Raw genomic sequence first — 19,379 nt, 5'->3', positions numbered from 1 at the left:
CGCTACATGGCTACTACAAGTCAAGATGTCAGGCATCAAAGAGGCATACAGGTGTTCCGCCTAGTACCGAAGGGGTGTTTCTACCAAAATTTTGGGTTGCCAGATCTGTGTGGGCATAGCTCAATAGTTTGCCACTGTGTTGGAAAGTGTCAAGAGGAGACTCCTTTTTTGGAGTCCATATAAACTTTACCTCATCTCTAGGGTGGCGGTGGTCAACCAAGTACTGCTGGCCAAGGCTTGGTTCATATGCTCTTGCTGGTGCCACTGCATCACTCAACTCAAAAGGCCGATAAGGAATTTTCTTTGGAGTGGTTTAGATGATTTGGCACACACCAGAGCCAAGGTGGCTTGGCAAACCCTGATTCTCCCCACACGGGAAGGAGGCCTTAATATCGTAAACTTGGACTTGTAGAGTAGAGCTCTTTTATGCGATCATGGTCAGAGGCCTTATGCCAAGGCAAGAACCTTGGAAGGATTTTTTCATTTGATGCATACAGTCTTGTTCTCCTTCCATAGGTGGAGATTGGTTGGATAGTACCAGGTGGATTTATACCTTAGCCCGTCTCAAGGCCCTCTCTTCCCCTCTTATGGCTGCCATCTTGACATCCTAGGCCGACTTCAAGAGTACTCTCCGAAGAGTTTCCCAACCTCTTGGGAAGAGATTAATAGGCAGCCAGTCATGTGGAATGACAACATACTTGATGAGCATGGTAGACCCTCCAGTTTTTCTTCTTACATGCAATGGTCTAGATGGGAGAGAGGTCCTACTTTTTTTTTTTTTTCAAAGAAAGGAACTTTCTATTAATGCTTGAAATATTTCATACAAGACAGCAGCCCCGAAGGTGCTGAGTATGAAAAATTTTGGAAAAGGCTGAAAGAAAGAAAGAAACCGGCCTGTTCTAGAGAAACCCAGCTCAGTGCCTAGGGGATCTCTGGAATTGGGGCTAACAGCCAAGTAAGGGGACTATACAGCCAGTGAATCCCTTGCGGAGTGAAGATGTAGAAAACACCTGCAGGCCAAGCCTTGCAAAAACGAGCACGCCTCTCAATAGTCGCCCTGGAGCTTGGAGTCCCACGCTCCCAAGTGGACCATAGAGTGTAGATGATATCTTGCCAGAGGGCAACTAAGGTATCCGAGGGTGGAACTGGATGCTCTCCCATCACAAGACTGCAGTGAGCCACCCAAATGTTCCAAGTCGTGATGCTGGCTACCACCTCCCAAACAATGTCCTCCCTAGGAGAAGGAGGAGCTAGGCTGTCAGGGGGGATTGCCTCGTGGAGTGCAATCCTCTGGAGGCTCTGACCCTATATCTGGTAGGCTGGGGAGATCTCATCAATCTGGAACGCGTGTCCTCCCTCTGTCAACCAAGCCACCACCCCCCAGGTGTAGTCTCTGTGAAGACTCTGCATACGTGTCATGATCCTGAGGGCTCTCATCTAGATCCTCGTTGTGCTACGACAGCTCCATAGGCAATGCGGAATAGTCTCCAGGAAACCATCGGAGCAACAATGGCACTGCCTCCCCTCCACTCGCATATGCTCCAACCACGGGCCGCCAACCACGGGCCGATGGGCAAGCCTCCGTGGGCTACCAACCAGAAGAAGGATGAGATCTTCCTCGGCCGCAAGCTAGACCACAACCACGTCCAAAACCAAGAGCGCACATCCCAGGGCACTCTCTGGTTCACCCAATGTCTCTCCCTCGAGGGGGTCCACCTCGACGAGTCCATCTGAAGCCTCTTGTCAGTCCGTGTGGTGTAGGAGAAGAAGGGCACCTCATCCACCATCTCAGCTAGGCCGCCCTTGGAGGGCTAGAACCACTCTCCCGGATCCCACTGGACCTGCCTCAGAGGTCTACCCTTCCACAGCCAAAGGTGGCATCTAGAGGTGTCCTGCTCTGAGATACTGAGAGGGTCAATGTGCCACTCCTTCCCCAAACGTCCTACCACTCTGATCATCTGCCAGTGTATCCCATCAAGACTCCCATCCATCTCAGGGTCACTCTCAATGAGTGGCTGAAGTAGGCGTCAAGGCCCTACACAGAAGAAGCCGGGATGCGTGTTGCCGCACTGCATCAAAATCCTCAAGGGAACACTAGTACGGGAAAACTGCCCCAACCCTCTGTTGTACACGAGGCTGCCATTCACGCCTTTCCCCACACCACCCGCTCCACCCGCCCACCACCCCCTGGAACCGTACCCTGTAATAGTTGATACAATGATGAGTGTAAGGCCTTACGCCGTCAACTCAGATTCGAAACCAAAAACAGTCTTCCGAGCGCACCAGATACGCTACGTGAATACCGTAGACTGGTACCAAGGAAGAAACTAGACTTCGTTCGTCGAAACGAGGAGCTACTGAACATTTTATTTAGTAACAACTCTAAGGACTTCTGGCGGAGATTTCTAGAAGGACGGTCCCCTCCGCCACTCACTGACACCCAGATCTGGTTTGATTATGCACACACACTTTATGACATCCCAAATCAGCCAGTCCCTAGCCTCTCACACATGCCTCGTCCCACATCCTGCACCCTCTTCACTAGAGGAGGGGTAAAGGATGTTGTAATGAAACTTCATAATGGCCGAGCGAAGGATCATGAGGGACTATGTACTGAGTTCATTGCATATGGGATTAACCTCCTAGCCCCGATCTTAGCAAAGCTTTTTAATGAAGCGGTTTGTTTGGGATTTCCACACACTTGGACCATTAACACTATCTCACCCATCCATAAGGCAGGGGATCCCATGAGCCCGGAGAACTACAGGACCATTATGATTGGACATGTCATGTCCAAGATTTATGCATCAGTACTTGACTCCGAGGTTAGCAGACTTGCAGAGTGTCGAGGACTCAGAGCAGCAGGACAGGCCGGATTCCGGCGTGATCATGGAACCATGGACCACATTTTGACGCTCAGATGTATCATCGAGGAGGCGAGATCACGGAAGCAGAGGGTCTATTGTTGCTTTGTGGATTTTCGCAAGGCATTTGACACAGTCCCGAGAGCCCGCCTCATACGGCACCTACAGGACTTGGGTTATGACCAGGAGAATATTTGGGCTGTCATGGCACTTTACGAGAGAGTTTCTGGCAGAGTTCGGGTAGGATCCGGGTGGACAGATGAGATCATGAGTACCATCGGGGTCAAACAAGGGTGTCCTTTGTCGCCTTCCTTGTTTGGCCTCTACATTGACGAGCTTGAGACAGTGATACAGACACAGGGGGGTGTAGGTTGCTCTCTTACAGGCACGCTGATCCAGATTTTGCTCTATGCAGATGACGTGGCTCTCTTGTCTTCCTCAGCAGAGGGGCTTCAGAGACACCTAGACGCACTACAGGCCTTTTGTGAGTCTCATGATTTGAAGGTCAACCTGGGTAAAACCAAGGTCATGATCTTCAATACATCTCGAGCCATCATGCGTCAGGAGCAGTTCACATTTGCGGGGTCATTTGTTGAGATAGTTTTATCATACACTTATCTTGGGATTATCTTCTCCGAACCGAGCTTCACTATGAGACCCGCGATGCAGGCACGCTTGAGTGGAGGGTATGCCTCATTGGCCAGGCTAGAGAGGTAGTGCTTCCGCTCACACTTTTAGGATCCACGCACCAAGGGGTTGCTTTTTGACTCCTTGGCTCGCCCAACGGGGATGTACGGCAGTCCTTGTTGGGGGCCAGACTTGTCGGATACAGAGTGGGCCCGTGTGGAGCGGCTACAGGTTCTCATGCTATCACGGATGATTTGTGGTAAGTCATCCGTTCCTCACCAGATCATTCAGGCTGAGTTTGGGTCACCCCCTTTATAGCTAGATGCTGCATTTCAAGTCATCACATATCTGTACCGAGTTAGGGAATATGGGGATTATACCTCGGGGCGTAGCAGGCTACCATGGATAGCTTTATCCTCTTCTATGACACTTGCAGTAGGAGGAGATCAGAGGTGCTGGTATGCACGTACAGAGAGATGGTTTGAGCGATTGGGGCTCCACATGGATAGACTACCTCCCTTCCAGTATAGCATGGATGCTTCGTTCTCTCCCCTCTTATCACACGAGGTCAACCAGGTTATCCATGAGGATCTACTACAGCTACACACTTTTCGGACCTGGTTGGAACCGAGTGAACTCCCAGTGAAGCTTAGCTTCTATAGAGATCACTTCTTACATATCATAGCGGAGGGTTTCATTGACCCACCAAGATACACACATATTCACCTACTCCACTCGATGAGGATCTCTCTTGGGCAGTTCCGGGTCTCTTTCCACAGACTTCGCATCGAGAGCGGCAGAGCAGAGCGACTACCCAGGGAGTGGCGCATATGCACACTATGTGACATACATGAGGTTGATACAGAGGAGCATTTCATCTTCAGGTGTCCTGTGTACTATGAGATCCGAGGACGTTTCCACTGCCTCTTCAGAGATAGTTATGGGATTTTAGCCCATTTCCTCTCCTACCCAGACCAGCGGTGTTTGGCAGGTTTCATTCATGAGGCACTTAGACACCGCGAGAGGATACTCCGAGCATGGAGACAGGAGCAGACTTCTTCCTTGGTTGATCCCTCTCAGAGCTCTATCACAGAGTTCTTTCAGCTAGATCACATGGACCCCAACGAGACGAGGCCTCGACATGACCGTGACCTGAAACCCGTGACCCGACAGCTCAGACAGAGGGTCGACACACAGATCGCACTTGGAGACATCCCCTCGTTTAGAGTTGGAGCCCGACCGACGGGGGTCACAGTAGCCCTGGTTAGACGTAGAGCCACGACCAAGAGACGTGCCAGGACCGCATCTCTGAGTGGCCGACAGCACTCTATTGCCGAATTCATGCCTCCACTACCTCATCCATCCTGATATCTTGCTGCTGTTGGGGATGATGATGATATTGATGATGATGCTGAGATTGATATATAGTCGACCACTGACATCACTATGTTGTACTTAGGACTTAGTACTGCCATTCTGCATTTTTTGCATTTTACATTTTGCATTGGTATGGACGCTCATTTAGTAGCTCCACTACCACAGCTCGTTGTATCAGGATTTTCACAGTCTCATAGACCCATCGGTCTTCCGAAGACTTTAATAAACTTTCTTTCTTTCTTTTTTTCTCCAAACGTGAAGTCCTTCCCACCAGGACTCGGGAATGGCTAAGTCAATCTCGCCCATCCGCTGCCCTGTCCCTCGCAGATGCGCTAGGGCGTCAAGCCTCGCCTTTGTCTCCATAGGTAGTTTGCTCCAACGACCAAAAGACCCTGCTGGACCACTGTCCCACTGTACCCAACCAATGTGAGTCCGCTGTCCGAGCATACGTCCCTCCTGATCTTTGACCTCTGGGTGCCACATAAGGGGTTGGCACTCAAACTCCTCTCTGCATCTGGGCAGTGCACGTATGAGACTCCCTGCCAATCTCTGCCAAACCCTGTGAAGACTCCTCATCAGGGGAAAACCTCTAAGAAGATCCATCTATGTGAAGGCTGCCACTGTCCCCCAGTGTGTGGGGTGTTTCTCAGAAGCCCTCGCTGTAAGAGGAGCTTCCAAGGCTCTGCACCTAGGGTGAGGCCACGAACCACCAATTTACCCAAAAGGGCCCTGCTCTGCATCTCCGGATCAATGATACCCAAGCCTCCCAATGCCTGTGATCACGGTCTGCCAAGCTACTCGGGCCCTAGTGTTTCTCGTGCCGTCTGAACCTGCTCAAAGGAAGTTCCGTACCAACCATCAGAGCTGCCCAATGCATCCTCTGTGAAAGCACCAACAGGAGGCAATATACCAGGCCGTGGCAAGAAGAACCTGGTTTGCCACTAAGGCGCGACCTATGAGGGAGAGTTCAGCCGAGCTCCAATAGAGAAGTTTGCGCCAAACACTCTCAAGGATTGGGGCAATCTGTTGCTCTGTTGTGATGTCAATACCCACCTGGCATCTGAGGTATCTCACTGTCTGGCCCCGCAATATCCAAGCCAAAGTCACTCCCCCAATCACGGATCTCCTGTGTCTCCTCAAAGCGTGTGAAGAAGCCTATGGATTTCGTCCAATTGATCCATGCCCCCTCTGTGAAAGGCTCCTCAAGTCTGCTGCATAAATCTAGCAAGACTACTGTCGGAACGTGATCCCAAACTAGCTCTCGGGCCACAAGACCAGCTGGGGTCATCCTCTTTGTCTGAAAGAACTGGTTGTAAAAACTGGTGGTCATGTCAAGAATCTCGTGCGGGTCACTTTGCATGATACCCTGCGAGTCCTGGAGACGTTGTAGCTGTGTGCCTGTCGATCGGGGCCGAGTGGTATAAAAGAACTGCTTCGTCATCCTATCCCCCTGCTACACCCATCAGGCTCGAGAGGAGTGATAGGAAAACTCAGCCCGCCGCAGCTCCGTGTCCTAAAGCTCGAGACAAGCGCTCTCAAATCTGTCACTAAGCCACTGAGAAACTGGGTCCTACTCCCTGAGCATCTCGATGGAGGCGAGGTCTCTCCTCAAAGCCCGCTCACGCTCCTGAAGGGTCCTCCTCCTAAGGGCATGAGCCTGTAGCTCCTCACTGCTCCTCTGAATCGCATCGGCTACTCACGTAGCCCAGTCCTCACATGGGGCCATCTCTAACTGCTCCCAAATCCCTACCATAACCTGCTTTAATCTCCTCGTCTTGCAGGAGGTCCTCTGGAATGCAGACCCCTATTGGAATATGGAAGCAAGAACTAGAAACTAGAAATGAAATAACAAGATTGAAAGACAAGAAATACCTTGAGAAGAGTGTAGACAAGACACAAGCTAGACAGATAGATTGCAATGATGTGACCCATGAATATATGGGCCAAAGTACAAGACATAAAGCAAGAGTGCTTATGGGATAATTGTAGAGGTGCCACATGGCACACACTCAAGACACAAACAAAGATCCTGAGACACCCCTCCTCAAGTGATATCCTCATATGGGTCCACAAGGGTAGGGACAAGATGGATCTAAAACAAAACATAGTCAGATTGAAAGACAGATAGACAGACAAATAAGACTAGATAGACAGAAGACTGACTGTAGTCAAACAGAAAGACCAAGACACTAGAACCCCTTGACCTACATCATCGGTGGTCAAAGTGGTAGACAAGAAATAGAAGTAATCAGAAAGCCCACTTCTCATCATATGAGGAAGGAACAGCAGGATCTGCTGATGGAGATGTTGCAGCAACATGGGCTGAGGTAGATGCAGGGGCTGATGTAGAGGGTTTGGAGCAGCAGTCCCTCTCTCGGTGAATATCACGGCCACAAATGGTGCATGGATGAGCCTTGAAACAGTCCTTCTCCATATGATTAGTTTTGCCACAATGGGTGCAAGGCTTTCTTACCTTAGAACTTCCTTTCTTTGCTAAAAATGCAGTGTCAGTTACCTTTCGTTGTTGAGTTCTTTCTTCCTCTTGGAGAGCATTGATGATACCCTCAAGAGAAGGATTATTGTGATACTTGAAGGTAGTGACAAGAGTAGCATAGGTGTCAGGTAAGCTTTTGAGAAGCACAGCAATAGCAATATCTTCGGAGATGGGAGACTTGACTGATGCAAGCTGAACCATAAGACTGCGAAGATAATTGACATGAGAGGCTATAGTAGCTCCTTCCTGCATATGTAGATCAAAGAATGAGATCATAAGTGCAATCTTAGAGTTTTTAGATCGGGGTCCAAAAAGGGTATCCAAAGTGATCCATGCTTGAGGAGCAGACTATATGTCGGAGATGTGATGAATGTAATCATCTCCAAGGCCGAGCAAGATGATAGCATAGGCTTTGTCATTCTTGGCAGTGACAACTTGCTCAGTGTCGGGACCTTCGGGAGCAGCACGGTGAACAATGTCCCAAAGACCTTCTTTCATAAGATGGCACTTGATTTTGATTTGCCAAGTATGAAAGTTGGACCCATTGAATTTGTCGATAGACATGAGAGAATGAGAGGAAGATGCCATGTGGGAAGGTCTTACCTCTTGCTAGGATGCAAGGGCAGTGTCTATTCCCTTACCATATTGCAGAAATAAATGAAAGGAGAGATCCAAGAAGCCGGTTCTCTCATCACTTTGTCAAGGCCATAGCATATGACAGCCCATCGAAGCAGGAGGAACCAGCAAAAAAGAGAGACTGCTCAGCAAACTGAAAGAGGCAAAGCACAGTACCTTAATCCCAGGCAGAGGTAGAGGTGCAAAAAGGGGCGCAGTCCAGGAGGTCGAACAGATGGCGCAGATCTCCGTGAAGATGGCGCAGATCTTGAACAGCAGTTGGAGAGGTGCGGCATGTGCAGGTACGGATTCCGTACAGTCATATGGACTGTACGGACAGAAGGTACGGATTCCGTACAGTCGTACGGACTGTACAGATAGTCTTGACTGTACTTCGTACGTTGATGCAGGTGCAGGAGCGGGAGCTGATGGGCGCAGATCTGAGGCGGAACTGCACAGATCTGGCGCGCAGATCTGGCAGAGATGGTGCGCAAATCTGAAGCGGAACTACGCAGATCTGGCACACAATGGCATGCTGTGATGGCGGGGCAGAAAGAGGCGGGCAGATCTGCAGCGGCAACCTGAGCAGGAACGATAGCAGCATGAAGAAGACGGGCAGAAGACGGAGATGGCGACCAGCTGAGCGGAGCAAAAGTCTGAGAAGAGGCGGCTATGGCTACAGCAGACTGAGGAGAGAGAAGAGGAATCTACATGGCTCTGATACCATGTTGGAATATGGAAGCAAGAACTAGAAACTAGAAATGAAATAACAAGATTGAAAGACAAGAAATACCTTGAGAAGAGTGTAGACAAGACACAAGCTAGACAGATAGATTGCAATGATGTGACCCATGAATATATGGGCCAAAGTACAAGACATAAAGCAAGAGTGCTTATGGGATAATTGTAGAGGTGCCACATGGCACACACTCAAGACACAAAGACTAGACTAGACTTACACAAATGTAGACTAGGAAATAGTACACTTAGTGTGCACTTATCTCCAACACCCCCTTCTAGGGGAGACCTCGGCGGGGCTGATCCACGTGAAGTACCACTGGAGAGTGGTCTAACATCGTGGTACCTGCCAGAATCCCGATAGATCCGCCTCTGTGTAGTGCCCAGTCCCCAACATAGAAGCGGTCTAATCTCTATAGCAATCCATCATGTCTCCTCTATCCAAAGGAAAAGAGAAGGCTGCCAGAAGTCCTGCTGAACTGTGACTCTCTCCACGGGTCCCTGCCACTGATCATGAAAATGAACTGCTCCCAGGTGCTACGCTCTGCTGCTGGCATCTCAGAGAACGAGGCGCTGCCCTGCTTGTTTTCCCCAAACTCCAGGTTGTTGAAGTCACCTCCAACAATCCAGGAGTCAGCATCCGGAAGACACTCTGACAGCCTCCTCCAAAAGGCCGAGCAGTGCTATCTACATGCTGGGGCATACACATTCAGGATCCCAATCCTGGACTCATCCGTCCAAACTCCCATCCAAACTGCCCGTCCTGGATTGAGCTCACCCTGATCGTAGACCTCTGAAGCCAAAGTCTGTGAGACTCAGATGCAGACCCCTCCGCTCTGTCCTACTGTGGGAGACCACTCCTCTGGACCTCTCCCTGGGAGAAGGTGATGGTGTCGTCTGATGTCTGCAGCTGAAAACATGTGCTCCTGAATCATAAGGATGTCCACTGCCCACCCTACCACTGCCCTTTGCAACTCTTGCCGGAGTATCAAGTACTGCGGCTAGCTACGAACACGATCGTGGAGCCCGTGTATGTTCCAACTCACTATGGTCCAGCTCATGAGGACGGGGGGAACAAGGCTCTCCTGTGAGTGGGTAGCCTGTCCTAGAAAGACTACCTTATGTGATTTTGCCGAGGATTTAGAGGGCGAGTAGTCAGTGTCTGTGCGGCGCCGTACTAGGGTGGATATCGGCTTAATACCGATCTTCCGTGCCCACTTCCTCGTGAAGGAGGCTTCCACCCCAAACAGCTCCGCACACTTCTGGAGGGGACAAAATTTTTCCTGCTCCACCTTTGCCTCCAACGGCAATCTGATAACTCCTGTCGCCAAACCACACATCGGCTCCTCGCACGTGAAGCTCAATTGAAAGTTCACCTCCGTGCCATGGGCGTACCAAAGATCTAGTCCCTGTGGTCCCATCCACTCGTCCACCATGAGTGTAATCTGATTACCCAAAATAGCATCAAACACCTCTGGGGACCACTTCTCCAACCCTGTGGAGGCAAACAGAAATCTCCAAATGGGGTGTGTCTGAGATCCCATTGCATTGATCAAACCCCCCTTCCGGGGCTGAAGGACCATGAGCGTTACCTCCAATGGTAGAGGGTATGAGTCCGGAATCTCCAGATAGTTCCAGGATCCTAACCTCCAGAAGTCTTGCAGTAAGGGATGCCCAGGCTGGAGGTTGGGAGCTACTGATCGGGAGGACGAGTCGGACCTGCTGCTATGATGAGGGAAAAGGGGGCATCATCGTTCCCTTTCCTAATGGCAGGGGTGTTGAAGCAGAAGAAGCTGTTGCTGAAGTAGAGGGGGGGGCAGCGGGAGAGGGAGGGGTAGGGGTAGGGACGTAGGGGACAGAGGGAGGGGGGTGGGTGGTGAGAGTGACCATAGAAGGGGGGGTTGAGGGGGGGGGGGAGTGGGCGGGGGGAACCCTAGAGGGGGAGGGGGAAGTGAAGAGGGGGAGGGGGAGGGGGAGGAGGAGGGAAAAGGACGACCTCAGGCCCCCTTGTTGATCAGGCTCGCCGGGGCTTTGGATCGGCTCCTCCGTGGCTCTCGTCGGGCTAGCGTCTACGGCTTCCGCCATCGCTGCATTTGGAGCTCCTGAGGCTCGCTACTGCTGCAAGGGTGGGTGCGGAGGCTAAACCTCCGAAGCTGGAGGATCAGCTAGATGGGCGGTGGCCCCTGTTGCTGGAGGAGGTGGCTCCTGCTGTTCCTCCTTCGAGGCCTCTCGGTCAACCCTGTCCCTCCCCCTGTGATTGGCCCTCTGCCTGCGGCGTTTGCAGGCCTACTTGCTTGGTTTCTTTTTCTTTTTAACATGTGTCTGGTTCCCTTATGAGGGGGTAACCCATGGGGACTGAGACTCCTGCTGCTCCTACGTGAGAGGGTGCTAAACTCGGGCCTGCTGACTCTGCCTACTCTACGGAGGAGGGAGGGGAGGTGCACGAGGGAGGCCACGGGAGCAATCTCTGGTGAGGTGACCCATCTGTCTGCACCGAAGACACTGTCCTAGTAACTCGGAGATCTCCACCCTCTGGCGAAGTGTGCCTCCTTCCAAGGTCTCAAGAAGGATCAACTATGGGAGGGACTCCGGGCTCTCAACCACCAGCCTGATCCTGGGGACTCCACCATTTGATAGAACTGAGGCGGCCGACTCTGGCGGGGACTCGAGCACTGTGCCAAATGCCCGACCAATGGAAGGGAGGATGGCTCGATACTCCTTGGGGAGCCCTGGGAAGCGAAGTGTGACCGAAAAACGTGGAACATGATGTGTCGTATTCATGTCCTCCACTGTGAACCCATGATACCAAGGAAAGAGGTAGACCAGATGCGGGCCAAGGAGGATGGGGCTGTGCTCGACAAGTGTCGAGGCAGTGTTGGGGGAGCTCAACTGGATGAGGAAAACACCTTGTCCATAGACGGTGACCTCCTGGATGTGGTCTCCCTCTAATGCCAAGCTCGCCTGGATCCACTTTCGCACCTGTCTCCGTGTAGGCGTGAGGCCCACAATTCTGTCCACAAGCGCCTTGTCTTGGAGGGACTGAACTGCTTGCTGTACCTGTTGCTTGTCAGTTGGGGAAAGAAGAACCTTAACGGCTGTGGGATTCGAGGGTGCTGCCATAGAGCCCCTCTGGCCAGACCAAGGGTCACCACCAAGGTTCTTCTTTCGCCTTAACAAGCACAAGTGCTCCCGCTACTGCAGGGAGGAAGAAGAAAAGGAGGGTGAGGAAGAAAAATGTCAGAGGGGGAGGCGGAGGCGAGGCAGGGTGAAGGAGGGGGCAAGGATAGAAATGGAAGAAGGAGGGCAAGGAGGGCGGAAGGCGGAGGAGAAAGGAGGGCGAGAAGGCGAAGAGGGAGAAAATGAACGAGAGGGCAAGAGAGCGGAGAGGAGGCGGGAGAGGGGAGGGGAGCCGATGAGGGAGAGGAGGAGGGCACGGGGGCATAAGAGGCGGAGGTAGAGGAGATGGAGGCAAAGATGGAGGTGGCGAGAACGGACGGAGCTGGCAGAGGTGGAGGAGATGGAGGCGGAGGAGATGGAGGTGGCGGGAGCGGGCGAGGCTAGCAGGGGGCGCAACAGGCGGAGGGGGGCAGCAGAGGCGGAAGCAGGAGGGGCGGGCGGGGCGCAAGGAGGTGGAAGCAGAAGGGGTGGGAGCAGAAGGGGAGGCGAGGAGGCCAAGGGAGTGCAGAGGGGGAGCAGAGGGGGGGCAGACAGGGCGAGGCAACTAGGGGGGGCGCGGTGGCTCAGCAAAAGCTCACAGAGAGGTCCTACTTCCTCAGTGGGTTCCTAGAAGGATTTCAAAAGTATCCCAAATGATCAACAAGCACAAATAGTAAGCCACCTCAGAGGAACTGTAGGGTTCAACAGAGAGATGTTGCTATACCTATGGATTGGGTACCCCCAAGTGATAGATCCATTCTCCTGCTACTTGGCTGGAAGACTTTACGAGATCAAGAATCCCTCTTCAGTAATAGGACTTTCACCTTCAAATAGGGATGCCCTAGTCTTTAATGTTCATTCCGAGGGTAGATTGTCAAGATCATCGGAGGATATACTTATGCATTTTCCTTTTGAGCTTGTCGGCCATGTGGACTAGAGTTTCTTGGATTCAAAATAGTACCTAGGCCCTATCCCAGATCACATTCCCTTGGACTCTTGGAGACTTTGGATTTATGGAGGGGTGTCAATTAAGTGTTTGCAATGGGATCCTAGGGAATGGGAATGCATTGATGCAGGACATCGAGAGAAGAGCCTCCCCTTCTTTAGATACACAATTAGTAATGCCAAGAAATATCAGCTCATCTTGAGAGGTTGGAGGCCTATCGGAGTCCCTCATTGGGATGGGACTACAAACAGGCGTGGACTATTTCGAAAGGAATTTCTAGGCTATTGCGAACCCTTACACACTCCACTTTCTATCTAACTTGGGGATCGGTAGCTTGGTATAGAATCAGAGGCTCACCTAGCATGGCTCAAAGGCTGATCATGAATGGATGCATGACCAACTCAAAGGTGTAGGAGACCAATTCACCAACATCCTGGAACTCACATGCTAGGCCTAATAAATAGACCTATCAAAGCCAATACATGGCTCCCATAGTATATCCCCCTACTAGCTCCAGGGACTGTGTGAGGGGGAGGTCCGCTCACTTCCAGAGGTGTTACCGGAGGCCTAAAGCCACTGATTTGAGAAGCGTGAAGTGGGTGATGCGTAGACCTATGACACAACTCTACCTTGGCTGCACTACACTGCGTGATGCGTGAACCTATGACACAACACTAGTCGAAGGTGCTATGGAGTGCTGACTGCTAGAACAGGAAGAACAACCCCAGAAAGGAGATATGAAGAAACAATGCTAATAACATTTAAAGGAGAAAGTGGTAGACAAGAGCACAACACAAGCAGTGTGTGTATCATAGAATGAAAGGATCCTCATACACTAGCCTCTCCGAAACAGAGATCAGAGATCATTCATCCACATTAGCAATACACCATAACAATGCAACATGCGAGCTCATAGCTCTAGCCTCTGCTGGTGGAGGCAAGAGCCTCTATAGTATCTGAAGAAGAGATTGGAGATTCTTTGTTCCGGCAATATTTTTTGAGAAGAAGAGTAACCATATCATCAAAAGTAGTCATGGCAAGCCTAAGTATTTCAAGAGTATGCCCAAAACGAGTGACTTCTTCCATACTCTTTCTGAGGACAGCCATTTTGTCCTCGTCATCCGGGGAACAATCCAAGCTGGAAAGTTGATGCATAAGAGATTGCATTTTTGCTAAATGTGCACTCGAGGTATCACTATCATCCATTTTCAATTTATAAAACTGCAACTGCAAGAATTTTGTTACCAAAAAGATTCTCGAAATGCACCCATATTGCCTTGGCCGTTGATTTGAAGTCAATGTGATGAATCAAAGTATCATCGAGGCAAAGTCCGATGGCAGCAATAGCTTTTGAGTTGTGTTGCTTCCATGTCTTGAGTTATTGAGGCTCCGTTGTGGGAGCGTCATCCTCAATAGCATCCCATACATTTTCTTTCATGAGGAGCAATTGAACCTTAGTTTGCCAAGTAGGGAATCCTTCCCCCTTGAACTTCTCCACAAGCAATGAGTTTGAAGAGAGAGAACTCATTGTGTACCTCAGGAAATGGCAACTTCAGTCTTCAACACTTTAGGAGCGGGAAAAGAGATGGAACTGAGGGTTGGAACTGAAGGAAGAAGAGGTGGAGGATAGAGATGTCATCATGCAGGAGATGAAGCAACAATTTGTTGGCAAAATGAGGATAGCTCAGCTCATGTGGAGGAGAAGAGGCAATGAGCAGCAATGGCACGCATAATAACGCCAATGGTTGATGTAGCAGCAGCTCTTCAAGTAGGTCATTTCTTCAAAAATGAGGTCGTTTTTAGAGCAACCAATAGTAGAAACATCTCCACAACAGTAAGCAACTATTTCCTTCACAAAAACACCCCCAAAACAGCAAAAACGAGTTGTTTTTAAACAAAAAAACTAGCTGTCTTTTTCCTCTACGAAGACACCCACTAATGCCCACAAGAATGGTGACTGAGTTGCTCCTTTTCACATGGGTAGCAAACCAAGCTCCATAGCTTCCAAAGGTGAGGCTAAGGTAGGAGAAGAGAACAAGATGGGGAGAAAGGAGTGGAAGGGAGCTCAATCATGGAGGAGAGGGTGGCTTCCATTACGGGCTTCCCTCTTCCTCTAGATTGAGCATGGAGAAGGGAAAGGTAGGAAAGGAGGCTCTGATACCACATGAAGGTGCATGGTGGAGAGGGAGAGAGAGAGGGTAGGCTAGGGATAGAGATAATAATACTCAAAGAGAGACATAATGAAATGGAAATGAAATAGCAAGAGCAATGAACAAAATGAAAGTACTCACATGTAGACCAAAGACCTTGTAGGCTTGATACTTGATTGATTTGACACTAGACAAGTACAACTCTTATATAGAGCACACACATGAAACTCATCTTGACTCACCAAACTGACTCATCTTAACAGACATTGCCATACAAAAGAAATTATTTTACAAGAACAATGTTGAGAGTTACAAACTCAAATATCTTCTAATGTTCCAAGTTTGCAACGACTCCCATCACCACTTTTTGGTTGATGACACTGTTGATGATGCTAATCAAGAGGGTGACCGGTATAGTTCCTTCATAAAAGCATTGTACAAGCTCGATTATGTATGAACGAGCTTGTAGCTCATGACTTCTGCCTACTTTCTCCTCATCTCCTCTTTCTCCCTTCTCGTCCTCTCACATCAACTCCTTTTCTCCCTTACATCTAGCGCTTATCTCCAGCTAGTTACAATCTCTTCAGCCTTTGTCTATCCCACTCTATAATTGGCTTCCCCCTTCTTGGGTATTCTCCTCCTTTCTTTTTAGCTGCCAAAGGGAGTGGTGGACAAAAGGACTTCACCATCTAACACTAGGCTTCAACTGCAACACACAACTATGAATGGACAATTGAGTGCCAGACTAAGTGTCTAAAGTACATCGCATGATTTCTAACTTAGGTTGCAGCACACAACTATCCAAGGACAGTTGAGTGCCAGACTAAGTGTCTAAGACAACGTCGCATGATATCTAACTTAGACTGCAACACACAACTATCAACAAGGGACAGTTGAGTGCCAGACTAAGTACTTGAAAACATCTCTAAACTTAGACTGTAGCACACAACTCTCAAGGGAGAGATGAGTGCCAGAATAAGCATCTATGAAAACATCACTAAGCTTGGACTGTAACACACAACTCTCTTAAGAGATTAGTGCTAGCCCAAGAGTTCCTACAAACAAACATTTTTATACAAACAGAGACTGTAACACACAATTCTCTTAAGAGAGATGAGTGCCAGTCTCAAGTAAAAGATAATTATTTATAATATAATTAAAATTGCAACACACGACAAAAACAGATTGCAACACACAACTCTCGTAAGAGAGATGAGTGCCATCCTGTCTACACACTTAAATACAATACAAAATAAATATTAAACAATTTAAAAAGACTACAACACACAACTCTCCTAAGAGAGATTCATGAGTGCCAATCTTAAACAAAACAAGAGAGAGAGAAACATTGATTACTAAAGAAAGACTATAACAAAAGTAAGGTGCAGTAAGGTACCTATGACGAGAGCTGGTAGTATTAGCTGGAAAAGAAATCAAGACAAGAGGGTAGATAGGGCGGAACAGGCTTGCAAGAGAGGGAAGGCCCGGTTAGGTCTAGGGATGTGGGAAGGTTGGGGGATGGCTTAGCAACTCCTAGGAAGAGGGAAGGGGGAGGCTGCTCCCCCATTATGTTTAAAAAACATGTCTTCAATGGCTGCAAATTAGGAGCGTACTTGTTTCAAACTCCTAATCAAAACTCCATCCACACATACGTGCACATGTTTATATGTGCATGCTTATTGTAGGTTTGCAAAGAAAAATAAAGTTTAGTTGTTAGAAAAGGGAGGATTTCCAACTGCATGCATGTTCATGTAGACTAGCATTTTTATGGAAAATAAGGTCCACTTCTCAGAAAAGGGAGGGCTTTCTAGATGAGTGAGTCCCAATTTAAGAATTACATCAAACTGGAGCACAAGGATCTCAACTTCAGGAGTATATACCATCTGGGGGGAGGCAACACAGGTCAATCTCTCACCTGAGTAAATCCAGGTCATTAATTTGTAGTATATTTGGAAGGTACACTTATTGTCAATTTAAACAATCATTCTATGTCCCTGAAGCTCTCAATTCAAGCTTGGATTTCTGAATCAGAAAGGCTTATCGTTCACATGTTTGTGTACAAACTTTGCTGATTCTTGAGTGCCTTGAGAGCCTTACATTCAGGTGGTTTATGACAGGTATCAGTTGGAAACGTTTTGGAGGGCGCAAAAAATGAATACTATAGCTTACTTGGAAACAGGATCGGGGAAAACTCTCATAGCTGTTCTGCTTATCAGGAGTTTTGCTCATCTACTTAAGAAGCCACACAATCAGATTGCCATCTTCCTTGTGCCAAAGGTGCCCCTTGTTAAACAGGTTAGTGAACATGTTGGAACATTTAAAATTTTATATTTCCTCAGGAATTTGAAGCCAATCACACAATAGCAACTCAGCATTGTCTGGTGAATATTTTCAGCAAGCAGAGGTACTAAAAACGCACACAGATCTGAAGGTAGGGCAGTTCTGGGGAGCCATGGGATTAGATTTTTGGACACATGAAACTTGGAACGAGCAGTTAAATACGCTTGAGGTATATTCAGATTGATCTCTGCTGCAAGTTGGTGATGAAAATGGAACTATGGAAACTTGAACTCTTTTTGTAGCATTTGTGTATGGAGATTTTAAAAAAAAAATAAAAGAGTGATATATTCCATTCAAAACAAATCATACAAAAGGTGGGAGAGAAAGTACTCTATCCCTAGCCTCAACAATGTGGCAAAAAAGCCATGGAGGTGGTCTAAAATGCCACGACATCCCAAAAGGGGTCAAATGAAAAAATAATGAGCAGTCCCATGTCCTCATGAAGGATTAAGTCTCCCACGAGCTGCCAAAGAGGTGCCTGTACACCGCTCCCACTGACTCCTGAGAGTGAAGATAATCTCCGCCCAAATGGAAGCGAGAGTGTCAGCCTCCGTGCATAAATGGCCCCCAAGGACAAAAGAACATCGCGAACACCATATTTGCCATAGGGTAATGTGTATGGAGATTTTTAGGTTCCTGTGAGAATAATTTGTAGCATTTGTGTATGGATTTGTCTTGTGTATCACATGGATTGTAGCATTTGTGTATGGATTTGTCTTGTGTATCACATTTTATGATAATTTGTCAATGATGGAGATCCTAGATGGGACTCAGACTTGTGCCTCTCAATCACTCTCAAAGTCTTGGTAGGCTATTGTACACACCCTCATGGCCAATTGGGGCAAGATTTGACTGCAGGACTTTCCAGATCGCAACGACATGGACAGCTGATGTCATTCTTGGCATCAAGTGGTGGAGGCAGTACTGTGTGGTTCTGAACTGGGACCAGTAGTGGTTGCCTGTCACCATTCTAGGAGGCACTTGGGGACATTCATTGGCTCACAGTGTACCGTCTCACCCGCTTGTCTCAGTCATTCAGCAGATTACAGTAGCTTTGGCACACAAGTATGTAGATGAGCAATGTTGTAGGGCACCGGCCCATTTATGTGGGATATGCAAGACATTTTCTGAGTTTCATCTACAGGACCCAGATCCCTCGTGGCCATGCCCAATCCAGAAAATGTTCGTCCAAGTGGATGTCAATCCACATCCAGAAGTTGTTTATGTGCAACCAGAGATGTACAGCAATCTACATTCAGTGCCGCTTACTATAGCTTCCCCAAAATGATGGTTGTGCTCCCTCTGGCAGGACCATAGCTTTGACTTCACCAATACATATGGATCAATCAGAGTGGTCAATTGGTGGGGTCTCAAACTCAGCGTCACCTTCACCATAGAGACTACGATGAAGATGGTGTTCAAGAGCATGATGGATCTATAAGACCATCGGGATCAATGAAAGGCTCTTTGCCCCAAAAGGAGGAATGGGACAATCTCATTCGATTACTCCTACCTCACAATGACATGGCAAGATCGTGTAGGACTGCACAAGTGCGGCCTAACCAAAGAAGATCTTGTTCCAGTGCTATGAGGATAAGACAGACCCATTATCCCTCAACTCCTCAATCAATCAAATTAATAGCTACTTCACTATTCACAATGGACATACAAGGGCCGGTGTCTACTCGCATCTAGAACCTGGGTGGTGAATCTGTCACTTGATGGAAGAAGCAGCACTTGGATAACATTGATCCATTGAAAGTTTCAGCATGGGCTCAAGCCGGATGTCCAGTGGTACATTTGGAGCTTTGAACCTGACATGTATGATTGTGCAGAACTTTGAGCTCATGCACAGAGGGCAAGCAGGCTTTCCAGAGAAGACCAAATCTTCATCCTCACAGTTAGGAGGTGGGTTTAAGACTAAAGGAACGACCACAGGGGCACCCCCTAATTAGATTATCCCTCTTCTTCCTTTTCTCCCCTTTTTTCTTCCTCCTTTCAGCCCCCTAGAGACGGATAGAGCCTTTCTTTTTCGGTTCGAGTCGGCCTCTCACCTTTGATTGGCGAATGGC

At 48.8% G+C, this 19,379-nt stretch overlaps 1 protein-coding gene across 1 annotated transcript in view; it reads left to right on the top strand.

Moving 5' to 3' along the window:
• Positions 1–19,379, top strand: part of DCL2 (dicer-like 2) — a 361,432-nt gene that overhangs the window by 3,282 nt on the left and 338,771 nt on the right. Inside the window, exons 2-3 of the mRNA XM_087370403.1 lie at positions 17,085–17,262; positions 17,363–17,476. Coding sequence (XP_087226529.1) covers positions 17,085–17,262; positions 17,363–17,476 — 292 coding nt within the window. The remainder of the gene's footprint in view (positions 1–17,084; positions 17,263–17,362; positions 17,477–19,379) is intronic.

This window comes from Dipteris shenzhenensis, chromosome 32 (assembly GCF_047967505.1).
Source record: "Dipteris shenzhenensis isolate YYH24624 ecotype China chromosome 32, Dip_SZ_1.0, whole genome shotgun sequence".
NCBI lineage: Eukaryota > Viridiplantae > Streptophyta > Polypodiopsida > Gleicheniales > Dipteridaceae > Dipteris > Dipteris shenzhenensis.
Note: the sequence above shows the minus strand (reverse complement) of the source record. Positions and strands in the feature narration are given on the sequence as shown.